Consider the following 23,207-nt stretch of genomic DNA (forward strand, 5'->3'; position numbering starts at 1 on the left):
ATCCACTAGAAACACTGTCACTCAACCATGAGAAATGAAAAATGCCACAGATTATAGAAACATAGAAACTTTCCATAACTGAAAAATGTGTGTATGTATCATTTTGCACACAACTGTGCAAAAGTTTACCTATGTAAAGATGGACAGGCAGAAAGTCAAAGTGAAAGTATTATTTACAGGGAAATACAATTCTGACTATATATTTTTTTTCTTTACAGGTGTTTTTTTTCTTTACAGGTGTTGATTAACAATGAACAGGTAATTTTGCTTCATAGAAATAAACATAAAATGAAAAGTTTCTTCAAACTAAGATTTTTTTTTCACTTTCACACTCATAGAAGATCTTTTATAATTTATCACTTTCTTTTGGAACCTTAGCATATATCAAAATCAGGCTGTAGTTGCCGCTGCCTTCGACCACATTAATGGTGCTATAAACAATCCTTTGGCATTCAACCACTCTGGAAAAAGAGGGGTGAAAACAGCAGAAAGCAACTGGAACCCTGCCATAGCTTCTGGACAGACAGGGGACTCCTATGGAAAGGTGCCTGCTCATTCACAGGGTCATTTGCTCTCAGGGCCTCAGCTATTCCCAGTCCGTAAACATTCTGAGACTTCCAGTGTTTCAACTGGAGACCATTTTGGTCCCAAGGAGTTGATGGGGGGTGGGAGGGAGGGGAGGGTGGGTGATGGGTATTGAGGAGGGCACCTGTTGGGATGAGCATTGGGTGTTGTATGGAAACTAATTTGACAACAAATTTAAAAAAAAAAAAATTTTTAATTTAAAAATTTTTTAAATTTTTAAAAAGGAGCAAGAATTTTGGTCACAAGGAGCAAGAATCCACTTAGACTAGCTCAAAGTATGTGGGAGTTGATTATAAGATTACTAGTGACACTTTCAAAGCACCCCAGCCTCATGGGACTATGGGAGCCATGGAACCCGGAGCTTATCTCTGCTCCTTGCTTCTCTTCTCTCCTCCCTCTCCCTCTCTTCTCTCTTTTCCTCTCTGTACCTCTCCCTCTCCGTCTCCAGCCTGGATCCTTCTCCTCATTCAACAATTCACAGGAGATGCAACCCTAGTCACACACCCCTGATACCAGCATTTTCCTCTTTCTCAACCCAGCTTCCTCTGTTCTCCCCTCCCCACCCATAGGACCTCAGACAAAAATCAGGTTCTCTCACAAAAAACAGGGTACCAGTCTGATGAGAACAAGGATTTAGCAGAAGAGTGCTCAGTGCAAACCCCAAAGGGGAGGTGATGGTCAAGGAGGCTGATGCAAGAACACTATCTTGTCAGAAGAAACCAAGACTGGGTAAAAAGTCAGGAGTTGAGAAAAAAACCCAGGGCAACAATCTAGAGGACAGAAAAAGAATATCCTCAAAGTCAACAGAAAAAGGAGTAAGTCAGTAAATGTGAACAGGGTCACAGTTAAGTCAATGTGACAGTGCTTCCACGTGTTAGCCCAGGCTGTGCGGTGCTGGGGCATACCATAGGGTGCCAAGTGTCAGCTCAGACTTCAGGGGAAATCAGGGAGTTAAGAGGTAAAAGCAATAAAAAAGAGACCATGGGTATTTGTTAGACATCATCAAATGACCAAACACAACAAAACTAGTGGGTACAAAACCTGGCTCAGCCACTAATTTGCCAAGTGATCTTGAGTAAATCATTCTCCTCTTTGGGTCTCAGTTTCCCCATCTATAATGTGAAGATATTGGACTAAAGAACTCTTAAGGTCCCTAAAGCAATGACCCTTGAGGCAGTGGTGTGCTAATGTCAGCTCCTACCAGATCATGAGAACCAACTATTCAATTTGGAGGAACTTTGTGGCTTGTTAAACACAGCTGTTATAAAAAATTAAATAATATACATTAACAGTTAAATAAATGATATTAAAACCCAACAGTAAAAAAATTCAAATTTTACTGTTATCTATGCTGGAGCCAGTAAACTTTTTCTGCAAAGGGACAAATACTAAATACTTTAGGTTGTGAGAGTCACAGATAGTCTCTGTCATATATTGTTTTTTTTAACAATGCTTTAAAAAATTAAAAACCAATCTTAGCTCACAGGCTGCACAATAACAGGCCATGTGTCAGATGTGGCCTACGGGCCATCACTTGCCAATCACTGATCTATGATCTTGAGGTTACTTACACCTATTTCGCTCATATGGTGGAGACGCTATATAATTGTGTGCTATTGCATGTCTCTGTCCAACTCCGTTTTCAGTGATCTCACATTAGTAGCTTAAAATGAGCTATGATGATGGGACAGCTGGGTGGCTCAGTCAGTTGGGCGTCCGACTTCGGGTCAGGTCATGATCTCACGGTTTGTGAGTTTGAGCCCCACATCGGGCTCTGTGCTGACAGCTCAGAGCTTGGAGACTGCTTTGGATTCTGCATCTCCCTCTCTCTCTGTCCCTCCCCAACTTGTGTTCTCTCTCTCTCTCAAAAATAAACATTTTAAAAAATCTTTTTAATCAGCTATGGTGAAAGTATCTATACTACAGAAATGGATAAACACTGCAAATCAGGGCTCCTCTTCCCAGAGAGCCGGTCAGTAAACGTTTACCAGCACACCACTGCCTTGAGGTCACTACGGGAAAGAATCATAGAAAACTGGGGCACCTGGGTGGCTCAATCTGTTAAGCATCTGACTTCGACTCAGGTCATGATCTCGCGGTCCGTGAGTTCGAGCCCCACGTCGGGCTCTGTGCTGACAGCTCGGAGCCTGGAGCCTGCTTCGGATTCTCTGTCTCCCTCTCTCTCTGCCCCTCCCCCGCTCATGCTCTGTCTCTCTCACTTTCAAAAATGAATAAATGCTAAAAAAAAAAAAAAAAAAAGAATCATAGAAAACTGATGTGCTTTACCAATTCACCCAGAAATGCTGACAGAGAAGCAAAATGTAAAGGAAAAATGCAGTCCACGGAGTCAGAGGAAAAGAAAGACAGGAACACACAGCCAGGTATGTCTGGTCATGGCTTAATTAACAGGTGGTCTTTTATGACCACCCTCAGAATTCAGGCTTCTTTTCTGTGACTGAGACGTATCCTATTTTTCTCTTCTCTCACTTTGAAAACACTATTTCTGGCTTTGCTGCTGCCCCAGACAGTAACAAAGCAGCTGAGGTCTGCCCAGAAGTTGCCGGGGACAGACAGCATACAAAGGGTTCATGGCTGTGAGGGAGACAAGCAAATGCCATAAAGAAAGGCAGTTTTGTGTAGAGCAGCCACCTCTGCTATTCTGGTGCGGATTTGGGGCTTCTCTTAAAATAGAACAATAAACGTGCAGGTCTAGACTAAGCAGCAATTTTGGTTTTAGGGAAAGCTGATACCCAGCAGGATGAGGATAACCCCGAGAAAGTTTGTTTTCAGCAATTTGGGCTCAATTAACCAGGAAAAGTGCCTGGCAAGGAACAAAACACAACCCAAACCAGGAGGATGCCTTCAGGGCATTTATGAGATGACCCTCCTACAAATTCCCTGACTGTAAACTCTTTCTTTGGGGAAATGAAGTGTAGCCTTAACAGTTTTAGAAGAAATTGTTTCTGTGACCTATTCCTCTCTCCAAGTCCCAGGAAAATCCACCCTGAACATGTATACTACCTCTCACCCTCCTGCTCTGCTTCTCCTAGCTGGTCATAAGGAAAACCAATAGAAACCAGAAAAAAGTGGTATCTTTCCCCAAATCCCAGTTCCCTAGTTCAAACAGCACAAAATACTGGGTAAATGGAGGGGTGGAGAAAGCAAGGTTTGATAGGGGAGGTGAATGAAGACAGTCATGGTTAGAGATAGTTGCATGGACAAAGGGACCCTAGAAGTGACCCTTGAAGAAACAGGCAGAGCATAAAAGGAAAAAGCATTTCAGACAAAGGCAATGGAGCAGGTAAATGCAAAACATGGTTGTTATATTAAAAGGTATTCAAGGTCCCACACCTAGAAACAGCTTCTCAGTGTTTCCTCAAAGTCTCTGTCTGGTTCAGCCTACTCACCTCCACTGCAGCCTCCATTGTGTCCATCAGGCTGACCCATAAGTCCTACAAGGTGTCCACCTCTGGCCCCTGGGCCTTCAGCTGCTGTTCATACACAAGTGTGCCTGACACCCACATCGGTTCCTCAGCCCTCTCACAGGTGGGCATCAGTATGAGTGTGGTCAGGGGCTATAGCAGGGCCACGGGTATATAGAACATCACAGCTGTCTCAGTAAAACAGAGCCTGCTGAGCCCATTTAAGCTGGGAGTAGACTCCAACACCCAGGCCGTGCCCACTCAGGATAAGGAGCAGATCAAGAGCCAAAATAACAACTCCACAAAACAATTCCTTTATCAACAAAGTGTAGAACCTAGAGCAGCAGAAGCAGATTACAGAGACCAAGTGGAGTCTCTCACAGGACCAGAAAATGGCTCAGAGCAACATGAACAACATGTTCAAGAGCTGCATCAACAGCCTTGGGCAGCAGCTGAACACAGTAGCCCAGAAGAAGCTGAAGCTGGAGACAGAACCTGGCAACATTCAGGGGCTGGTGGAGGACATCACGAATAAGCATAAGGAAGAGATCAAAGAGAGATCAAAGAGCTTGCAGAGATGGAGAATGAATTTGTCCTTGTCAAAAAGGCTGGGGATGAAGCTTACATGAATAAGGCAAATTTGGAGTCCCACCTGGAGTGGCTCCCCAACAAGATTGACTCCCTAAGACCGCTGTATGAAGAGGAAAACCAAGAGCCTCAGTCGCAGATCTCTGACACCTCCATGGTCCTCTTCATGGGCAACAGCCACTCCCCGGACCAGAAGGAGTCAACACGGAGGTCAAGGCCCAGTACAAGGAGATTACTAACCATAGCCAGGCGAAGGCTGAGACCACGTACCAGGTCAAGTACAAGGAACTGCAGACACTGGCTAGGAAGCATGGGGATAACCCCTATCGTACAAAGATGGAGATTTCTGAGATGAATCGGAACATCAGACAATTCCATGCTTAGATCTAGACCCTCAAAGGCCAAAAAGGGCTTCCCTGAAGGCCTCCATCGCTGAGGCTGAGCAGTGCGGTTAGCTTGTCATTAAGGACACCAATGCCAAGCTGGCTGAGCTGGAGGCTGCCCTGCAGCAAGCCAAGAAGGACATGGTATGGACAGGATCCAGGTACTGCATGAGTACCAGGAGCTCATGAACATCAAGCTGTCCCTGAACATCAAGATCTGCTTGAGGGTGAGGAGAGCTGGATGGAATCTGAGATGCAGAACATGAGGATCCATACAAAGATGATGAGCAGATACTCAGGTAGGCTGAGCTCAGTCTATCCCCATAGACTCACAAGCCCTGGCCTCAACTATAGCCTGAGCTCCTTTCAGTCCAGCTTCAGCTCTGGCAGGGACTCCAGCTCCTTCCGCTGCTCAGCTACTCCAAAGCCATGGTTGGAAAGAAGATCGAGAACTGGAATGGGAAGCTGGTGTCTAAGTCACCTGATGTCTTATCCAAGTGAGCAGTCACTGATGTTCCCCCTCCCCCAGTCACCCTTCCCCTGTGGCTGTCACAGGAGAGCCTTTGGGGGAATGTGCAGGGGAGTGACTAGGAACAGGAGACCCACCTGAGGCTCAGCCCCAGTCCTCATTCTACCCTTAGGAGTAGTCTACTGCCTGGGTATCTTCTCTTGCCCATGCCCCTAACTAAAAGTCAATTCAAGTGTCTTTTCTTAAAGAAAGATTCAGCTGGCTCTGCAAAAAAAAAAAAAAAAGCTCAAACTCATTAGTCATGAAAGAAGTTCAAATTAAAACCCACAGTGAGGTAGAAAGCCACGAGAGAACATACCTCCTATCCCAACAATGAGAGAAAACCAAACAATCTATAAAATCATAACTCCCCTTGAGCCCATGACAAGGCAATCAGGAGATCTGAATTCCTAAGAATGACAAGCCCTGCCACACAGACACAGTACACAAGAACTGTTCCACCTTTGCCAGAGCCTCTTTGGAGCAAGAGGGTAAGAAGAAAAGAGCTAGCATTACAAAAAATTCTTAAGAGCAAAGTGTGTGTTGGCACAAATTTAAGAATCCACAGGAACCTCAGACACAAGAGAAATTCATGTTCCCAAGCTCTTTTCCGCAATCTCTACCAGGTACTCAGAAAAAAGACTGAGGCAGGCAGGACAGCTGAGAGAGAGTCCTCACTGACCTGCAGGCATGAAACACTGCCCATTTTCCAGAACTTTCTCTCATAAGAAGTCAAAACCTTCTAGGCTTTGTTTGAAGTCAAAACCACTAGGGAAGGAGTAGACGGGCTAAGATCCTCTGTCTGCAGAAGGGATAGGAACACAGCCATCTGCCTCTGGGGAAGAAGTGGGAAACCTCTCTATCCCAATGGTAACCCCTGCACTGAGTAACAAGCAACAGCACTCTCCTGCTGGGGGAAAGAGCAGAAAACTCTCTTGCAACCAGTCCTCAACGATGAGCTGCCACTACACACCCCACCAGAATGACTACAATTAATTAAACTGATGCCAAAAACTGGCAAGGAGGCAGAACAACAGGAACTCCCCTATGCTGCTGGGAAGGATGTAAACTGGTGCAACCACTTTGGAAACAGATTTGGCTGTACCAACGAAAGCTACACATGTGTATAGCCTATGACTCAGCAACTCCACTTCTAGGTAGTAATCTAAGTGAAATGAGTACAGATGTAAGCCAAAAGGCATATAAAAGAGCATTCATGGCAGACCTATTTGAAATAAACAAAACCATAAATAACCCAATAATCAACAATAGTACCATGTATAAATGGTATAATTAGTTTTTTCACACATTATTAGTACAGCAATACACGACTACCTGCAACATGAATAAATCTAATCAAAATGTTGAACAAAAGAAGCTAGTTAAGATGAATCTATGAATTCATTTATTTGAAGTTTAAAAACAGGAAAAAACAATGGGATAGAAATCAGATAGCAATTATCCTTTGGAGGGTACTAAATGAACAGGAGGAGGAGGAGGGAGGCTTCTGGAATCCTGCTGATGTTTTACTGCTTGATCTAGTTCTGGTTATATGAGTGGCTTCATGTTATAAAACTTCATTATGCTGTAGGGGTGCCTGGGTGGCTCAGTCAGTTGAGTGTCCAACTTTGGCTCAGGTCATGATCTCGTGGTCCGTGAGTTCGAGCCCCACGTCGGGCTCTGTGCTGACAGCTCAGAGCCTGGAGCCTGTTTCAAATTCTGTGTCTCCCTCTCTCTCTGACCCTCCCCCGTTCATGCTCTGCCTGTCTCAAAAATAAATAAACGTTAAAAAAAATTTTTCTTTAAAAACTTTTAAAAATTCATTAAGCTGTACCTTTGTGATTTGACCCCTTTTCCATTTGAATGTTACACTTCAATTAAAAAGAAAAGTTTTGGGTTCCGGGGTGGCTCAGTCGGTTAAGTGTCTGACTCTTGATTTACATTCAGGTCATGATCTCACATTTCCTGAGATCCAGTCCCACATCAGGCTCCAAGCTGGATCCTGCCTGGGATTCTTTCTCCTGCTCTCTCTGCCCCTCCCCCACTCACATATATTCTCTTTCTCAAATAAATAAACATTTTTAAAAAGAAACAAAATTTGGGGCGCCTGGGTGGCGCAGTCGGTTAAGCGTCCGACTTCAGCCAGGTAACGATCTCACGGTCTGTGAGTTCGAGCCCCGCGTCAGGCTCTGGGCTGATGGCTCGGAGCCTGGAGCCTGTTTCCGATTCTGTGTCTCCCTCTCTCTCTGCCCCTCCCCCGTTCATGCTCTGTCTCTCTCTGTCCCAAAAATAAATTAAAAACGTTGAAAAAAAAAAAATTAAAAAAAAAAAAGAAACAAAATTTTACTTTAAAGAAAAGTGATTGGTATGGGAAATGTTGAACAGGTCAGCCTTGCTGAAGTGGTGAGAGAAGACTGAAGGCAGGGGAGCACGGAGCCAGAGCATGGAAGGGCCTTGAATGACAGACCAAAGGGTTTATCCTTTGTTCCACAGACAGTGCCACCAATTGTTTTGTGTTGGTTTTTTTTTTTTTTTTGAGATAACTATAGATTCATATGTAGTTGTAAGAAACAATATATATAAATCCAATATATCCTTCATCCAGTTTCCCCCAATGTTGACAACTCTCAACCTATAGCACAGAGTCACAATTAAGAAGTTAGCATTGACATGATCCACCCACCTATCCAAATTCCAGCACATACACGCACTCGTGTGTACATGTTTAGCTCTGTGCAATTTTATCACATGTGTATATTCATGTGGCTACCACCACAGTCAAGATACAAACTAACTCCCACCACAAGAATCCCCCGTACTGTCCTTTTGTGGAATGGTTAAACGAACAGCGGTGCATGTATACCATTGGACACTACACAGCAGTAAAAAGGGATAAACTATTGATACACAGAAAATTATGCTCAGTGAAAAAGCCTACCTCAAAATGGTTACAGATGATACGGTTCCATTTACACAACATTCTTGAAATGACAAAATGATAGAGATGGATAGTGGTTGGTTGCCAGGGGGTAGGGACAGGGGTTGGGAGGGAAGTGGCTATAAAAAGGTAGCATTGCAGGTTTTTGAACAGAGGAGTGATATGAATAGCACAGACCAGAGAATCTGGCTCATTCTAAGGGCCTCAGCTCTGAGTTTCCAAGACTTAATCCTCCCACCCTTCACCTATACCACCCCGATCCCGGCCCTACTGCCCACCGCCCCCCCCCCCTCAGTATCTGCCTCTTGTTGCTTTAATACCTAGTTAATTAGCAGTGGTTTGGGTTTTGATTAAAAGGTCCTGTTGACAACAGATCCTCCCCACTGGCAACCCAATAGTTTCATCTGCCCAGTCAGTTCAGGCACTAACCCCTTTTTTGTTCTCCTGTAGACCTCCTAGAGGAGCTCAGAGTCCTTGGATATACTTAGTGCATTAGCTGTCTTATGAATTTGCAAGGCTGTTTTGGGTTATTTCCCCCTCTTGCTCCTGTTTTTTCCCTGAATATTATTCTATTAAACTGTTTTAAAAAACAAATATGTTGCTGAGGGGGGCTGGGAGGGGTGGTTAGTATGACATTTCTCTGTTATTTTGAAATGAGACCCATAGGAAGCCTCCAGGCACATGGTAAAATCAGACATAATCCAGTTAGTTACAAAGCAGGATTAAAGGAGCTGATGATCTCGCACGAAGAGGCAACTCCCTTACACACTAATGGATGGCACACTGTCCCCAGAAGCCAAATAAGGAGAGAAAGTGCATTTCACAAACACAATCAGGGAGAAAATCTATGCCCCATAGAGAGGCACACCAGGAACAACCAACCACTAAGTAGAACTTGAACTCTGCTTCAACACTGTGAGTCAGTCCTTCTGGCTCATCCTGCTGGGGAGGCCTTCCCTGAAGTAAGGAAACAACTTAAGATATCAGGAGGGAAGGGCTGCTTAGAAGAGGACATGTGAGCTGGGTCTAAAGGCTGAGTAGTTTCCCAGGTAGTAAACGCGGAGTAGAGGGCAGTATACCAGACAAAGGGAACAGCATGAGGAAAGGTACAGGCTTGGAGTAGACTGATGTGACAGGAAGTATGGCACACAGAGGGAAGTAGGGAAAGTAGAGGCAAGAAAAGTGAGGTAGCCACCGGATCAAGAAAGATCAGAAAGGAAATTGGCCTTTAAGTGATGGGCAAGCAGCACAAGTTTTAAAAACAGAGGTATGGGGGCGCCTGGGTGGCTCAGTCGGTTAAGCGTCCGACTTCAACTCAGGTCACGATCTCGTGGTCTGTGAGTTTGAGCCGCGCGTCGGGCTCTGGGCTGATGGCTTGGAGCCTGGAGCCTGCTTCCGATTCTGTGTCTCCCTCTCTCTCTGCCCCTCCCCCACTCATGCTCTGTCTCTCTCTGTCTCAAAAAAAAAAGGTTAAAAAAAAAAAAAAAACAGAGGTATGACTCAGGACTTTAGAAAGATTACTCAAATGGCCCCATGCAAGCAGATAAATTACAGGGGTGAGATTCTGGTCTGAGAGATAAGTTAGGAGCCCACTGCCTTTCCTCATTCTCCTCTCAAAGACTGAGCTAAAGAAATGATCCAACTTCCCAAGAAATTTACATGTTAAGGTGGTTCGACTGCAAGAACGATCTTTTCTTGTTGGGACACAACTTGTCAAAACAAGGATCAGGGTTTTGTTGATTGATAAAAAAGAAAAAAAAAAAGCATTGAACATTGTTTACAAGGAGTAGGGGCTCCCAGCTCAAGGCTGAAAGATTCAGGCCTTCCTGGGCATGTATGGTGAACCATCAGTAAGCTACAGAGCCACCCTGAGAAAGACCTACTGCCGTATCCAGTCTGGAGAGTCAGGATGTCTGGACACAGCTGGCAAATGGGAAGTGGCTGACAGCTATCTGCACGGAGATAGGCTAAGGAGCTTCCTCAGAAGGAACATATTTTAAGTAGGCTTCACGCCCATCATGGAGCCCAACACAGGGCTTGAACTCACAACCCTGAGATCAAGATCTGAGCTCAGATCAAACGTCGGACACTCAACTGACTAGCACCCCAGGTACCCCACGAACATATCTTAAGGGAAGAAAAATCCTGTTAAGTTGTAGGAAACTCCTAAGGATGGGAAAATTCTGACCTCAGCCAGGTATCTGTCCTTCTAATTTGTCTCTTGACTCAGCCCAGTGGGATCGTGTCAGACTCTTCTGACAAGCAAAAGGCTGTAAATAAACAAGCACCTTGGAGCTCAGGCACCTCTGGTTGGGGACCCTCTAACAGAGCGGAACAGAAGTAAAGAAGCCAGTCCTCCTCCATACACTGCTGGCAACTGAGGGCTGCGGGCAGCAGCCAGGGAAGAACTGCAGGAAAAGCCACAGCCATCTACACACTGGCACAGAACGGTGTCCCTGGCAGTGCCTCCCTTATAGCAGAGGTGTACACCACAGGAATGCTCACACCCTGCAGAGTCCGCCGTGGTAGCACAGCATGAACACTGAAAGCAGTGCATATACAGTGAACTCATCAGAAACATACCCTAAAGGGTGGCAAGGCCCAGATGGAGCCTCTGCACAGGCAGTGGGGGGGCCAAAGTAGGTTAATTTGCAAACCAGTGTGAAGGCATGACAACCTCACCAAAGTAAGTGCTCATTTGTCAAGTTCTGAATGAGTGTTCATACAAGAAAATATTAATACTTGTGGGACAGTCTAATGTTAAAGCAGAAAACTTCACGAGGGTGGGAAGAAAACAATCTGACGTATCGCCTCTGTACATAACAGCTCTGAAGGGCAGATGTTTGTGTAACAACTTCCCCAGTGTTCCTACTGTTTCCGGTTATGTAAGTACCCCCTACATCCCTTCTCAGAAATCAACCCATCCTATATTCAAATGTTTAGGTAACTTGGGATTTTTCAAGTACATCGTCATGATGAAATCCTGGAATATAAAATGTCAAAACCAGGGCCCTGGACAAGATAACAGGAGGAGCTCTTGTTTAATGGGTTGCCATGGTGAAAGGAGGGAGGTTGATGGAATTGAAAAAAAAACCTAGGAGAATTATTGTAGTGTGTGAGGTTATAACATATTTGTGAAAGTCCCTATATCTGAGTTGGGCTTGGACTAGGATAAGTGCCCTCCTTGGATGTGGTGAACACTATGTAATCAGTAAAATATCCAAAGATTTTCCTGCTAAGACTCTCTGCTCCAAGTTACTTTGGGATCCTAAGAGCCCAACTTACTGATAGATGGAGCTTGGACAGCAGTTATAATCAAAGTGTGGCTTCCTTTCCCATCCCAAGCGGAGAGTCATATTACAAACAGATAGCTCAAATATTGCTGTGCTAAATCAACAAAGTGGTACAAACTGGCCTTCTTTCTGCTGCTCAAACATGCCAAGTTCTTCTTGCCTTCTCAATTGTTCTCCTCTTTTATGGGAACACTCTGAACCTATATCTTTTGCACGGCCGCCTATTTAGCACGAAGGTCTCAACTCAAAAGTCACCGCATGAAGGAATGAAGGTACTCCTAGGATATTGGCAATGTTCTATTTCTTGGCCTGAGTGTTAGTTAACAGGTTGTGTTCACTGTGCAGAATTTCATCAAGGTGTCCACGTTGACGTGTACATATTTTTGCATGTATGTTATACTTCAATGAAAGTTTATTTTATAAAATAAGTCACCTCCTCTGAGAAGCCTTCCCTGACCATCCCATGCTCCCCACCCTCTGACTCTCATGTTAGCCTTATTTATTGTCTTCATGATACTATAATTATCTCAAATTAACTTGTCTATGTTTATGTTTACTTATTGATTTTCTGTCTCCTTCTCTAGAATATAAGCACCAAGAGAGATCAAGGACAATATCTGTTTTGTTCCATGCTGTATCCCTATTGTTTATAACAGTGCCTGGCAAAGAGTAATCAAGAAAGAATGAATACATGATTAAATGGATAGCAATTCTCCCCCAGCCCTGTTGTGAATTATCTGCATACTTGGAATGTTTCTGAATAAAGAATGAAGATGTCTCCTTTTGTGAGTCACAGAAACCAAGGATTCTCAAGGTCTCTGAGAACACATTACACTCTGGTCAGTGAAGGATCATCCATTTCTTCTATTCCTAGTGGAGCAGCAAAGACCCTGCCCTGAAACTCCTGAGTCCTGGGACCCCCCTGCAGGACGTGTGATCTCCCTAAGCTATGTATACTCACACCTCGTGTATACAGTGGTGAAAATATCCTTACCTCAGTGGAAGTTGTGAAAATTAAGTGAGAAAATTTAAAAAAAAAAAACACCTTTTAAAATAATTTTAATAGAAATACAAAACTATTTTTAAACAGACTATTATCAATATTATTATCTTGAGAATAATTCAAGGAACAGCTCTGCCTTCCATAGAATTCACTTAGTTTTTTTTTCTTTATAGTTTGAGCTCCCCCTAAGATAGGCAAGGCATTATGAGGGGTTCAAAGATGACTGGGTCTCATTCCATGGAGCTCAACTACCAAATTACATGGAGAAGGTCAAGCAGTTGTATACAGAGTTTGTTGTGAATTTCTCCTCTATCTTGGGGTCCCTGTTACCACCACTGTTTTTTCATAGATTTGTTCTTCCATTCTTTCATACATTCATTCAACAAACATCTATGAAGAACTTGCACATGTCAGGCATCAGACCAGGTGCTGGAATCACACTCATGCACTGAAACAGAGGCGGTACATGTCCTCGTGAAGTTAGCACAGAGTGATGCAGTGTGGTGTAGGTATTTTTAGTTCTTTTGCTTCAGGGTACTTCACACAGGGAATGGGAGCAGGAAAGTCTCCCCTCCAGTTTCTCGTTCTTCTTTCTCTGTTACAGCAATTGCAACTTGGACTAGCCACATTTCATGTGCTCAATAGCCACACACAGCTCATGGCCATTTATTGGACCTTGCAGCTCTAGATCCTTGCCACTCCAAGTGTGTCCCACTAACCAGCTACATCTGTACCTCTGGGGGCTCATCAGAAATGTCAGATCTCATTTATTTTTAGATGGTAGTAAGAATAGATGGAAACAAAAAGGAATTTCCTTCTTTCTGTGCCTTAGAAAAACGTGTGCTTGTGTGTCTACCAAAAAATAAAAAACAAGGGCACCTAGGTGGCTCAGTCAGTTAAGCATCCGACTATTGATTTTGACTCAGGTCATGCATGATCTCACAGTTCATGAGTTCAAGCCCCATGCTGGGCTCCGTGCTGACAGTGTGAAGCCTGCTTGGGGTTCTCTTTCTCTCCCTATCTGCACCCTCCCCCTCTCAAAATAAATAAAAATTAAAAAAGAAAAGGAATAAAATTAAAAACAAACAAACAAACAAACAAACAAACAAAAAAACAGTGGCAGCCTGCAAGAAAGCATGAAAGAATTTTCTAGGACACTGGTCACATTCTGTTTCTTAATCTGAGTACTCATTACGTGAGTAGATTCCATTTATAAAATTTTGAGCTATACACTCATGATTTTTATGTTTTCCTATATGTAATTATACTTTAACAAATAAGCTTTCCTAGTATGCGGCAAATCTGGCTATATCTCCACTGGCTACAATAAAGAACACCTACATTCCTCGCGTGTGTCTCCTGTACTCTCACACTACAGCCACACTCAGAATATGTCTGCCGCCAGGTGTGTATGGCTTTTTCCCCACACCAATCAGCTCTTTGACACCAGCTGGGCGTCCTACAATTTAATTCAATTCTGACACTACCTGGAGAGATAGTGTCAGATCCCACAGATTAAGGGCTCAGCCCCACAAGACTGTCCCCCAACCACCACCACCACCACTTCAGATGTCAATAGGAAGCCCAGTTTGTTACCTGTGCTTCTGACCAATGGGCTCTACCCATTCCTCAGGTTCAATTATTTGCTACAACAGCTCTCAGGACTCAGGGAAACACCAGCTTACTACATAATAAAAGATATAATAGGGGCGCCTGGGTGGCGCAATCAGTTAAGCGTCCGACTTCAGCCAGGTCACGATCTCGCGGTCCGTGAGTTCGAGCCCCGCGTCAGGCTCTGGGCTGATGGCTCGGAGCCTGGAGCCTGTTTCCGATTCTGTGTCTCCCTCTCTCTCTGCCCCTCCCCCGTTCATGCTCTGTCTCTCTCTGTCCCAAAAATAAATAAAAAACGTTGAAAAAAAATTAAAAAAAAAAAGATATAATAAAGAATACAGATGAACAGCCAGATGAAGAGATACTTAGGGGCAGATTTGGGGACTTCTGTCCCCAGGGAGTTGGGTGTGGGACCCTCAATATGTAGATATGTTCACTAATCTTGAAGTTCTCCAAACCCCATACTTCTGCGATTTTTATGGAGACTTCATCACATAAGTGTAACTAATCATTAACTTCATGTTCAGTCACTTTCCCCTCTCTGGAAAATAGGGGGCGGAGCTGAAAATTCCAACCATCTAACCATGGCTTGGTGTTTCTGGAAACCAGAACCCATCCAGGAGCCCACTGAGAGTCATCTCTTTAAAACAAAAAATACTGCTATTACCCAGGAAACTATAAGGGATTTAGGGGCTCTGTGTCAGGAATCAGGGTCAAAGACCAAATATTAGAAACAAAGATACTCCTAGTGCACTTGTCATTCGGGAAATTAAACAGGTTTGATTTAACATATTTTTTCTATTATTTCACAGCTACTAATAAAAAATACATAAGACAAGCTTCTACAAGATGCCCCTAATTGCTGATATTTTTAATTGGACAGTCAAAAGATTCCCCATTGGCTATAAGACTGACCTAATGGAAATTACCTATTTTTCCAATCAATTCAAATTTCTATTTTTCTGTCACTGTGGAGAACTGCTTACATCCTTATTTAGGTAGAAAGTTCCTGATTACAATTCTCTTGTGTTAAAATAATTTGTTAACCCTGGTTCCTGCTATAATATACATGATACAGACACATAAACAGAGTACAGAGAAGTCAAATATTTTCACTTATTTATGGGCACTGATTCTCTCATTCAGAGAAAAACCATATGCACAAAGTTCATAAACAATTAGAACTGAATAAATGAAACGTGAGGCTAGTTAATTAACTTGGAAATTGATTTATCCCTCAGAATGGCCGAAAGTTTATAAGGTTCTCATCAAAGCTTTAAGACATGAATCAATTAGGTACATTAATAAAACTTCCTACTACTGGTATCAGTTCAATTCTACACATATGTGCCCTTGGTTGTACTTATCTCTGTGCTGGTTATTAAAATAACTACAATACTGGGGCGCCTGGGTGGCTCAGTCGGTTGAGCGTCCGACTTCAGCTCAGGTCACGATCTCACCTGAGTTCAAGCCCCGCGTCGGGCTCTGGGCTGATGGCTCAGAGCCTGGAGCCTGCTTCCGATTCTGTGTCTCCCTCTCTCTCTGCCCCTCCCCCATTCATGCTCTGTCTCTGTCTCAAAAATAAATAAACATTAAAAAAATAAATAAATAAAATAAAATAAAATAACTACAATAAGTCCAATGTCATAGCTCTGCCCTACAGAGCCAGCTTACCAGGCAATCCTGCATACCAAAAGTCAGTTGAACTTCAAATAACTAATGGTAAGCATGATTAGTATTAACCGGGTTTTAGTAAAACAATATGAAATGACTCATTTCCTGATATTAAAAAAAAAGTTATGTATTTATACATTTCTCCCTATTTCTACATTCTATGTGTTTTCCCAAAATACTTCCAAATGAACTAAAATTAAATGTGTGCTTTTACATTTCCTGTGGAAAACAACTAGAGAAGTCTTTGGAAATTGCCTGAAATTTCACCAATTCCTTCAAAGCCTTCCCAAGAATCAAAGAAACTTCTGGAAATTTTTAAATAAATCAATGTGCGCTTTATTTTTCTAACCACTGGCTCAGAGTCTGTGGATCTTTTCTCCAAATGGGCTAATCATATCACAGGTACCAATAACCACAACACCTAAAAAACAAACAAACAAAAACAAAACAAAACAAAAAACCCAAGTCAGCTCCTTCTGAAGGGAATGGAGAAAACAGTAAGCCCCCAACTGTATTTGCTCTAGCACTAGCAGCCAAGTAAGACAGCAGGACCATGTCCATAGGTGTTTGATGCACTTGAAGAACTACAACATTAGATTAGTTATAGTTTCCAGGGAAATGCAATAGCTGTAGCAAGCACCTCTTCTTTCACCCTTCTCAATGGCCCTTTTCCTGCAAATGAGGTGAAAATCACATTGAATTGTGTTTTGAACATATGAGAAGAACTTGGTAAGACAGGAGAAATGCTTTAAAAAGCAAGGAGGAGGCAGAGATTTGAGGGGACCACTTTCCAGGGATTAGAGCTGCATTTCCAGATCTTGACCAGTGGTTGGGATCCCCTTCCAGGTACAGAGTGAGTAAACCCCACTCCTGACCTCAGAGAGGAATTGTCAGGAGAATAAGGGAGAGTGCTGCCTCCACAGAGGTTTCTGCAGGTTCTAAATCCAATGCCTACAAGCAACATATGTGTGTATTAGGTCAAGTTAAAGAGAAACAGGAGTGGAAAGTAGGCTAGAAAATGTGCCCTTCCTAAAGGTATTTTAAAATATTCATTTATAAAAAGAACTCTATACAGAAAATCTTCCTATCCCACATCCAAATTCCCCTCCTTTCTTACCAATAGAACTCAATTTTTATTAAGGGCAAAAATGACCCACTTAAAGACTACATTTCCCAGCCTTCCTTGCAGCTAAATGTGGTCATGTGACTATATTCTGGGCAAAGAGATAAGTTCTACCGGCAAAGAGGAGGAAAGGAGTGGCTGATGAGAGAACCAGAAGTATTTGCCTCAGTCCCCAGCCTCAAGGAACCTACATAAACTGAGGAAGACAGACAGGTGCATAACACAAGTCATAATGTGTATTATATTCTATTGTGTACAAGAGGATATAGGGATCCCAAGTAGAAATTACTCATTCAAATGCTGAGGATATTTTCCTAGTGTTACATAAACAAATGGATTTTAGAGCAATGCCTTGTTACCAGCTGTGTGACTTTCAGCAAATGGTCTACCTCTCTGAGCCTAGGACATCTCATATTTGAATGGAAAAATATATCCCACCTCCCAGAAATACTATGGGGATTCAGTGAGGTTAGTCGTTTAAAGTATTCAGTATGGCAAAAATCATATGGTAAATAATCTAAACCTGACATGCCCCATCCCATTTTTTTTTTTCACATACTTTGAGAACTAAATGCCATTTTTCAGGGCCAAAGAAGTTCAATGGGGAGAAGGATGAGGTCTGATCATCTGTTTATCTGCTTTCATTCATAGGACAATTTGATTAACCATTCACTTGCACAGGAATCTTAGCTTCTGCCCTCTCACTGAAACCAGATCTTGTTTGGAAAAGTGGGAACTTCTTCTCCAGTAATAAAATAGTCATTGACATAGTGTCACTTATGCCCATCTGAGATGCTGGAGCTATTCTTGCCCCGTCATGATGCCAAACATGCCAAGTAGGACCAGGGAGTAGGGAGCAGGGAAGCAGGGTGTTCAAGAGCTTTGCAGTCTGTTTTGTTTTGTTTTGTTTTTAACGTTTATTTTATTTTTGAGACAGAGAGAGACAGAGCATGAACGGGGGAGGGGCAGAGAGAGAGGGAGACATAGAATCGGAAGCAGGCTCCAGGCTCTGAGCCATCAGCCCAGAGCCCGACACGGGGCTCGAACTCACGGACCGCGAGATCATGACCTGAGCTGAAGTCGGACGCTTAACCGACTGAGCCACCCAGGCGCCCCTGCAGTCTGTTTTTATGTATGTAGCAAGTGTCTCATACATCACTGTCTTGGTTTATGAGAAAAACTTGGCCAGAAAAATCATCTGTGATCTTCGGGGAATTAGACAGTGAGGGAATAAAACCAGGTTATTGAGCATGGAGTAAATTGTCTCTATCTGTAGTTTTCCTCCTGCACCCTCAAATTACAGGCATGTTTTCATAGGGAAAAACACAAAAAGCCTCCCTCCAGGACTGTCCAGTGTGGGATTCAAGAATCCAGCAAGGACCAATCAAGCCAACCCCCACATTTGTATATTTCACTCTGACAATCATAAACCAGCTTTCAAAAACCAATTTCAGGCTACTGTATATCAGCTCAACAACATCATGGTGGCACCACCTGTCAGCTAACAACGATTTCAGCAGCATCACCTTCTCTGTCCTAAAGAAGGGTCTGTGCCTTACATGAATAGTTTATTCCAGTGATTTAGTGATTTCTTTACATGTTGAGTTGGCAGCAATCTCTCTGCTCCCATCAGGGCTGCTGCACTGCCTTCAGGATCCCCCCAACACACATACATCCACTGTTCCAACTACAGCATTGCTGCACTGCTCTGCTTTACTTATTGGGCATGTACATAAGGTTTCATTTGAAAAAATGTTAAAAATCCAAAGTTAAAATTTTTAAGAAGCATTGTTTTCTTTACCCTTAAGGTTTTGAAAAATGGACAATGGGAAAAAATGAAAATATTAACACTGTTGTTAAAAACTGTGGGATTTACAAACAATATTTTGAGAAAAATGAGGGCACTTATTAGGGGTGCTAAATCTGTCAAGTCTTTAGCCATAGTGGTACATTTGGCCAGTTAACTGTGTTTTCAACCATGAAAATTAAAAAGCATATATGAAATGTCAGAAAGATAGCATCAAAGATTGTGGCTAAAAGACAAGGTATAGGAAACCAGAGTCAAGACCAGAAGCAGAACTCAGGATTTGACTAGATTGCCGGGCTGCCCTGCAGAATTTATCAAAAAAAGCCCAGCGCTTGCTGGCAGAACCAGTTCCTGACATTAAAACAGAACCAGAAGAGAGCAACGCCCATTATTTTCATGCGGTCACTGCTGGCCCCCAGGATTCCTCCTTCGAGGGAAGGACTTTTAAATTTAAACTATTCCTTCCAAAAGAATACCAGACAGCAGCCCCTAAAGTACATTTCAGGACCAAAATTTATCATCCTAATGTAGAGTAGTTGGGAAGAATATGTTTAAGATATCTTGAAGGATAAATGGTCCTCAGCACTGCAGATCCACACAGTTCTGCTATGGATCCAGGCTTTGTTAAGTGCTCCCAATCCAGATGATCCATTAGCAAATGATGCAGCGGAGCAGTGGAAGACCAACAAAGCCCAAGCCATAGAAACAGTTAGAGCATGGACTAGGCTATATGCTATAAATAATATTTAAAATCGATCTGATCATGAAGTGTGCATCGCTTCTCCTAATCTGACAAGACTTACTCCTTTTCTGCTTGCATTTAATGGATACAGTCTTATACAGAATAAAAGCTCAGACATTTCAGTCCTTTGGTGATTAATGCACAATAGCAAATCTATGTCTTGTCCTGATTCACTGTTGTAAAGCATAAGCAAAGGCTAGAGGTACCATCAGGATTGCTGTGGCCCCTCTCTGCTTTTATTCATTTCCTCCACTATGGGTTAAGTATAAAGCACCGTGAATGAAGGTAGTTGTCAGAGCTAACTGCAAGGGTGTGGGTGTTTTTCTTTAATATTTTTTTGAGGGGGATAGGTAGTTTTATTTTAATCTTATGGGCTCCTTTCCCCCCTTTTATATGGTGATCTAATTGCATTTAGTTAAAAGCAGCTAACCAGTTCTTTAGAATATGCTCTCTAGCCAAGTCTAACTTTATTTAGATGTGGGAGATGGACAAGCTTGACTGCTTGAACCAAAATGGTAACATTAAACAAACACCACAGCCCTCACTAATAACACTGTGGCTTTGCTGTCAAGTGTAGAATCCTCCCTTCAAAAAAAACCTTGTGACCATTTTGTATGGCTTATCTGGAAACTTCTGTAAAATATTTTTTGTTATTAAAAAAAAAAAGAAAGACAAGGTATATAATGGGAAAAGGACAAACTCTTCAATAAATGACATTGGAAAAACTGGGCAGCCACATGTAAAAGAATGAAACTGGACTTCTACCTTACACTGCACTCAAAAATTAACTCAAAATGGATTAGACTTGAATATAAGACCTAACATCACAAAATTCCTATAAGAAAACATGGGCATAACGTTAGTCTTGGCAACAATTTTTTTAACCTGACAGCAAAAGCAACAAAAGCAAAACTAAGCAAATGGGACTATATCAAACTAAAAAGTTTCTGCACAGCAAAGAAACACCAACAAAATTAAAGGCAACTAATGAATGGGAGAAAATATTTGCAAATTATATATGCAATAATAGCTTAATATCCAAAACACATAAAGAACTCATACAACTCAATAGCAAAAAAATTTCAATTTAAAAAATGGGCATAAGATCTAAATAGACATTTTTACAGAGAAGACATATACTTGGCCAACAGGTACATGATGAGGTACTAAACATCACTCATCATCAGGGAAATGCAAATCAAAACACAATGAGCTATCACCTCACACCTGTTAGAATGGCTATTGTCAAAATGGAAGAAATAAGTGTTGGCGAGGATGTGGAAAAAGGAGGGAACCCTCTCACACGGTTGGTGGGAATGTAAACTGGTGTACCCACTGTGGAAAACAGCATGGAGGTTCCTCAAAAAATTAAAAACAGAACTACCATATGATCTAGCAACCCCACTTCTGGTTACGTATCTGAAGGAAACAAAAACACTAATTCAAAAAGATATCTGCATCCCCATGTTCACTGCAGCATTATTTACAGTAGCCAAGCAAGATATGGAAACAACCTAAGTATCTATCAATGGGTGAATAAATAAAGAAAACGTGACATGTGTGTGCAGATATAGATACAGATACAATAGAATATTATTCAGCCATAAAAAAGAATGAAATCTTGTCATTTGCGACAATATGAATGGACCTTGAGGGCATTATGTTATCTGAAATAAGTCAGAGAGAGAAAGACAAATACTTTATAATCTCATTTACATATGAAATAGATTATTTAAAAAAAAAATAGATACAGAGAACAGATTGGTGGTTGCAAGAGGCAGGGGGTGCGGAATGGGCAAAATAGGTGAAGGTCAAAAGATACAAACTCCCAGTTATAAATAAATAAATCATGGGGATGTGATGTACAGCATGGTGACTACAGTTAATAATACTATACTACAGGGGCGCCTGGCTGGCTCAGTCGGTGAAGTGTCCGACTTCAGCTCAGGTTATGATCTCACCGTTTCTGGGTTCGAGCCCCACGTTGGGCACTGTGCTGACAGCTCAAAGCCTGGCACCTGCTTCAGATTCTGTGTGTGTCTCTCTCTCTCTCTGACCCTCCTCTACTCATGCACTGTCTCTCAAAAATAAACATTAAAAAAATGTTTTTAATAATAATACTACATTACATATTTGAAGTTGTTAAAACAATAAATCTTAGGGGCATCTGGGTGGCTCAGTCAGTTAAGCATTGACTCTTCATTTCGGCTTGGGTCATGATCTCCTTGATCTTGGGTTCAAGCCCCACATCAGGCTTGGTGCTGACAGTGCAGAGCCTGTTTGAGATTCTCTCTCTCCCTCTCTCTCTGCCCCTCCCCTGCTCAGGCTCTCTCTCTGAAAATAAATAAACAAACTTAAAAGTTCTCATCACAAGAAAAAAATTTACAACTATGTGTGGTGATGGATGTTAACTAGACTTATTGTGGTGATCATTTCACAACATATACAAACACTGAATCAAAATAAAATAAAAGACAAGAAATTACTTTCGACTTACATTTCAGCTACTGGGTTTACAGTCCTCACCTTATATAGCTCTGTTTTGGGTGTGTTGAACTTTCACATAAGCTTTCAGGAATGTAGATATGTATAAAAGGATTACCTGCAATCTAGCTTTTTCCACAGCTATGTGCAATCATGTTCTGCACAGTGGAACACTCCAAGCAAATAGCCAAGCCAGCACAGACCCAGATGGAGGCTCACCAGGAAACACCAAAACCAAGCATGGGTAGAATTAGATAGAACCAGCTGGAGGCCAGGTCAAAGTGGAGTCCAAGTCCACCAGCTCGGGAAGCCTTGAGGACAGGAAGGAGAGTTAGGAGGCTACTCCTGCCAGACTGGCTGCTGGGACTAAGCACAAGATTGTTCAGAAAGTCTGAACAAACCTCAGTGAGCACCCACAAGAGTGTCTGCTTGTTTGGAAGGAACAGTAATTAGCCAGTGCCTAATATACAGAATAGGTTGCTCCAGAGATTCCTCATTTGAGAGAAAATGTGAAATGTGAACTATAATTTGCACTAGTCTGGTCTGGAGATACCTAGTCAAGAAAACACAAATGTTCTTTCATAGCTAATTCTAGAGCAATGCTGTCCAAGAAATACTATGCAAGCCACACACATAGTTTTAAATTTTCTAGTAGCCACATTTAAAAGTAAAAAGAAACAAATGAAATTAATTTTAAATACTATATTTTAACCCAATATATCCAAAGTATTATCATTTCAAAATTTAATCAATATAAAAACTATTAAAAAGATGTTTTACATTACATCTGTTGTACTAAGTCTTCAAAATCTGATGTATTTTTTACACTTCCAGCACATCTCAATATGACTGCTAAATTTTCATTGGAAATACTTATCTGTATTTAGATCATAAAGTTCACAGCTGAAAAAAAAAAGAGATTCACACACCCAAATTGTTTCAGATATACTTACAAGTTTTCCAGTAACTAAAACTGAGCTTTAGTTTCTAAAATTAAATTCATTAAAACTGCCCAAAATTTAAAAATTCAGCTCCTCAGTAATATC

The 23,207-nt window shown here is 42.1% G+C and overlaps 1 protein-coding gene and 1 pseudogene across 1 annotated transcript; both read left to right on the forward strand.

Moving 5' to 3' along the window:
* Nucleotides 1-5,725, forward strand: part of LOC125921559 (keratin, type II cytoskeletal 8-like) — a 108,098-nt pseudogene extending 102,373 nt beyond the window's left edge.
* A 177-nt stretch (nucleotides 5,726-5,902) lies between these two features.
* LOC125921666 (ubiquitin-conjugating enzyme E2 N-like) lies at nucleotides 5,903-19,864 on the forward strand. Its single transcript, XM_049629256.1, is given in 3 exon segments — nucleotides 5,903-5,977; nucleotides 19,244-19,489; nucleotides 19,491-19,864. Coding segments are annotated over 3 exon segments (516 nt in total). The 3' UTR covers nucleotides 19,686-19,864.
* The last annotated feature ends 3,343 nt before the right edge of the window (nucleotides 19,865-23,207 follow it).

Source organism: Panthera uncia, chromosome D4 (assembly GCF_023721935.1).
Source record: "Panthera uncia isolate 11264 chromosome D4, Puncia_PCG_1.0, whole genome shotgun sequence".
In the NCBI taxonomy this organism is placed as follows: Eukaryota; Metazoa; Chordata; class Mammalia; order Carnivora; family Felidae; genus Panthera; species Panthera uncia.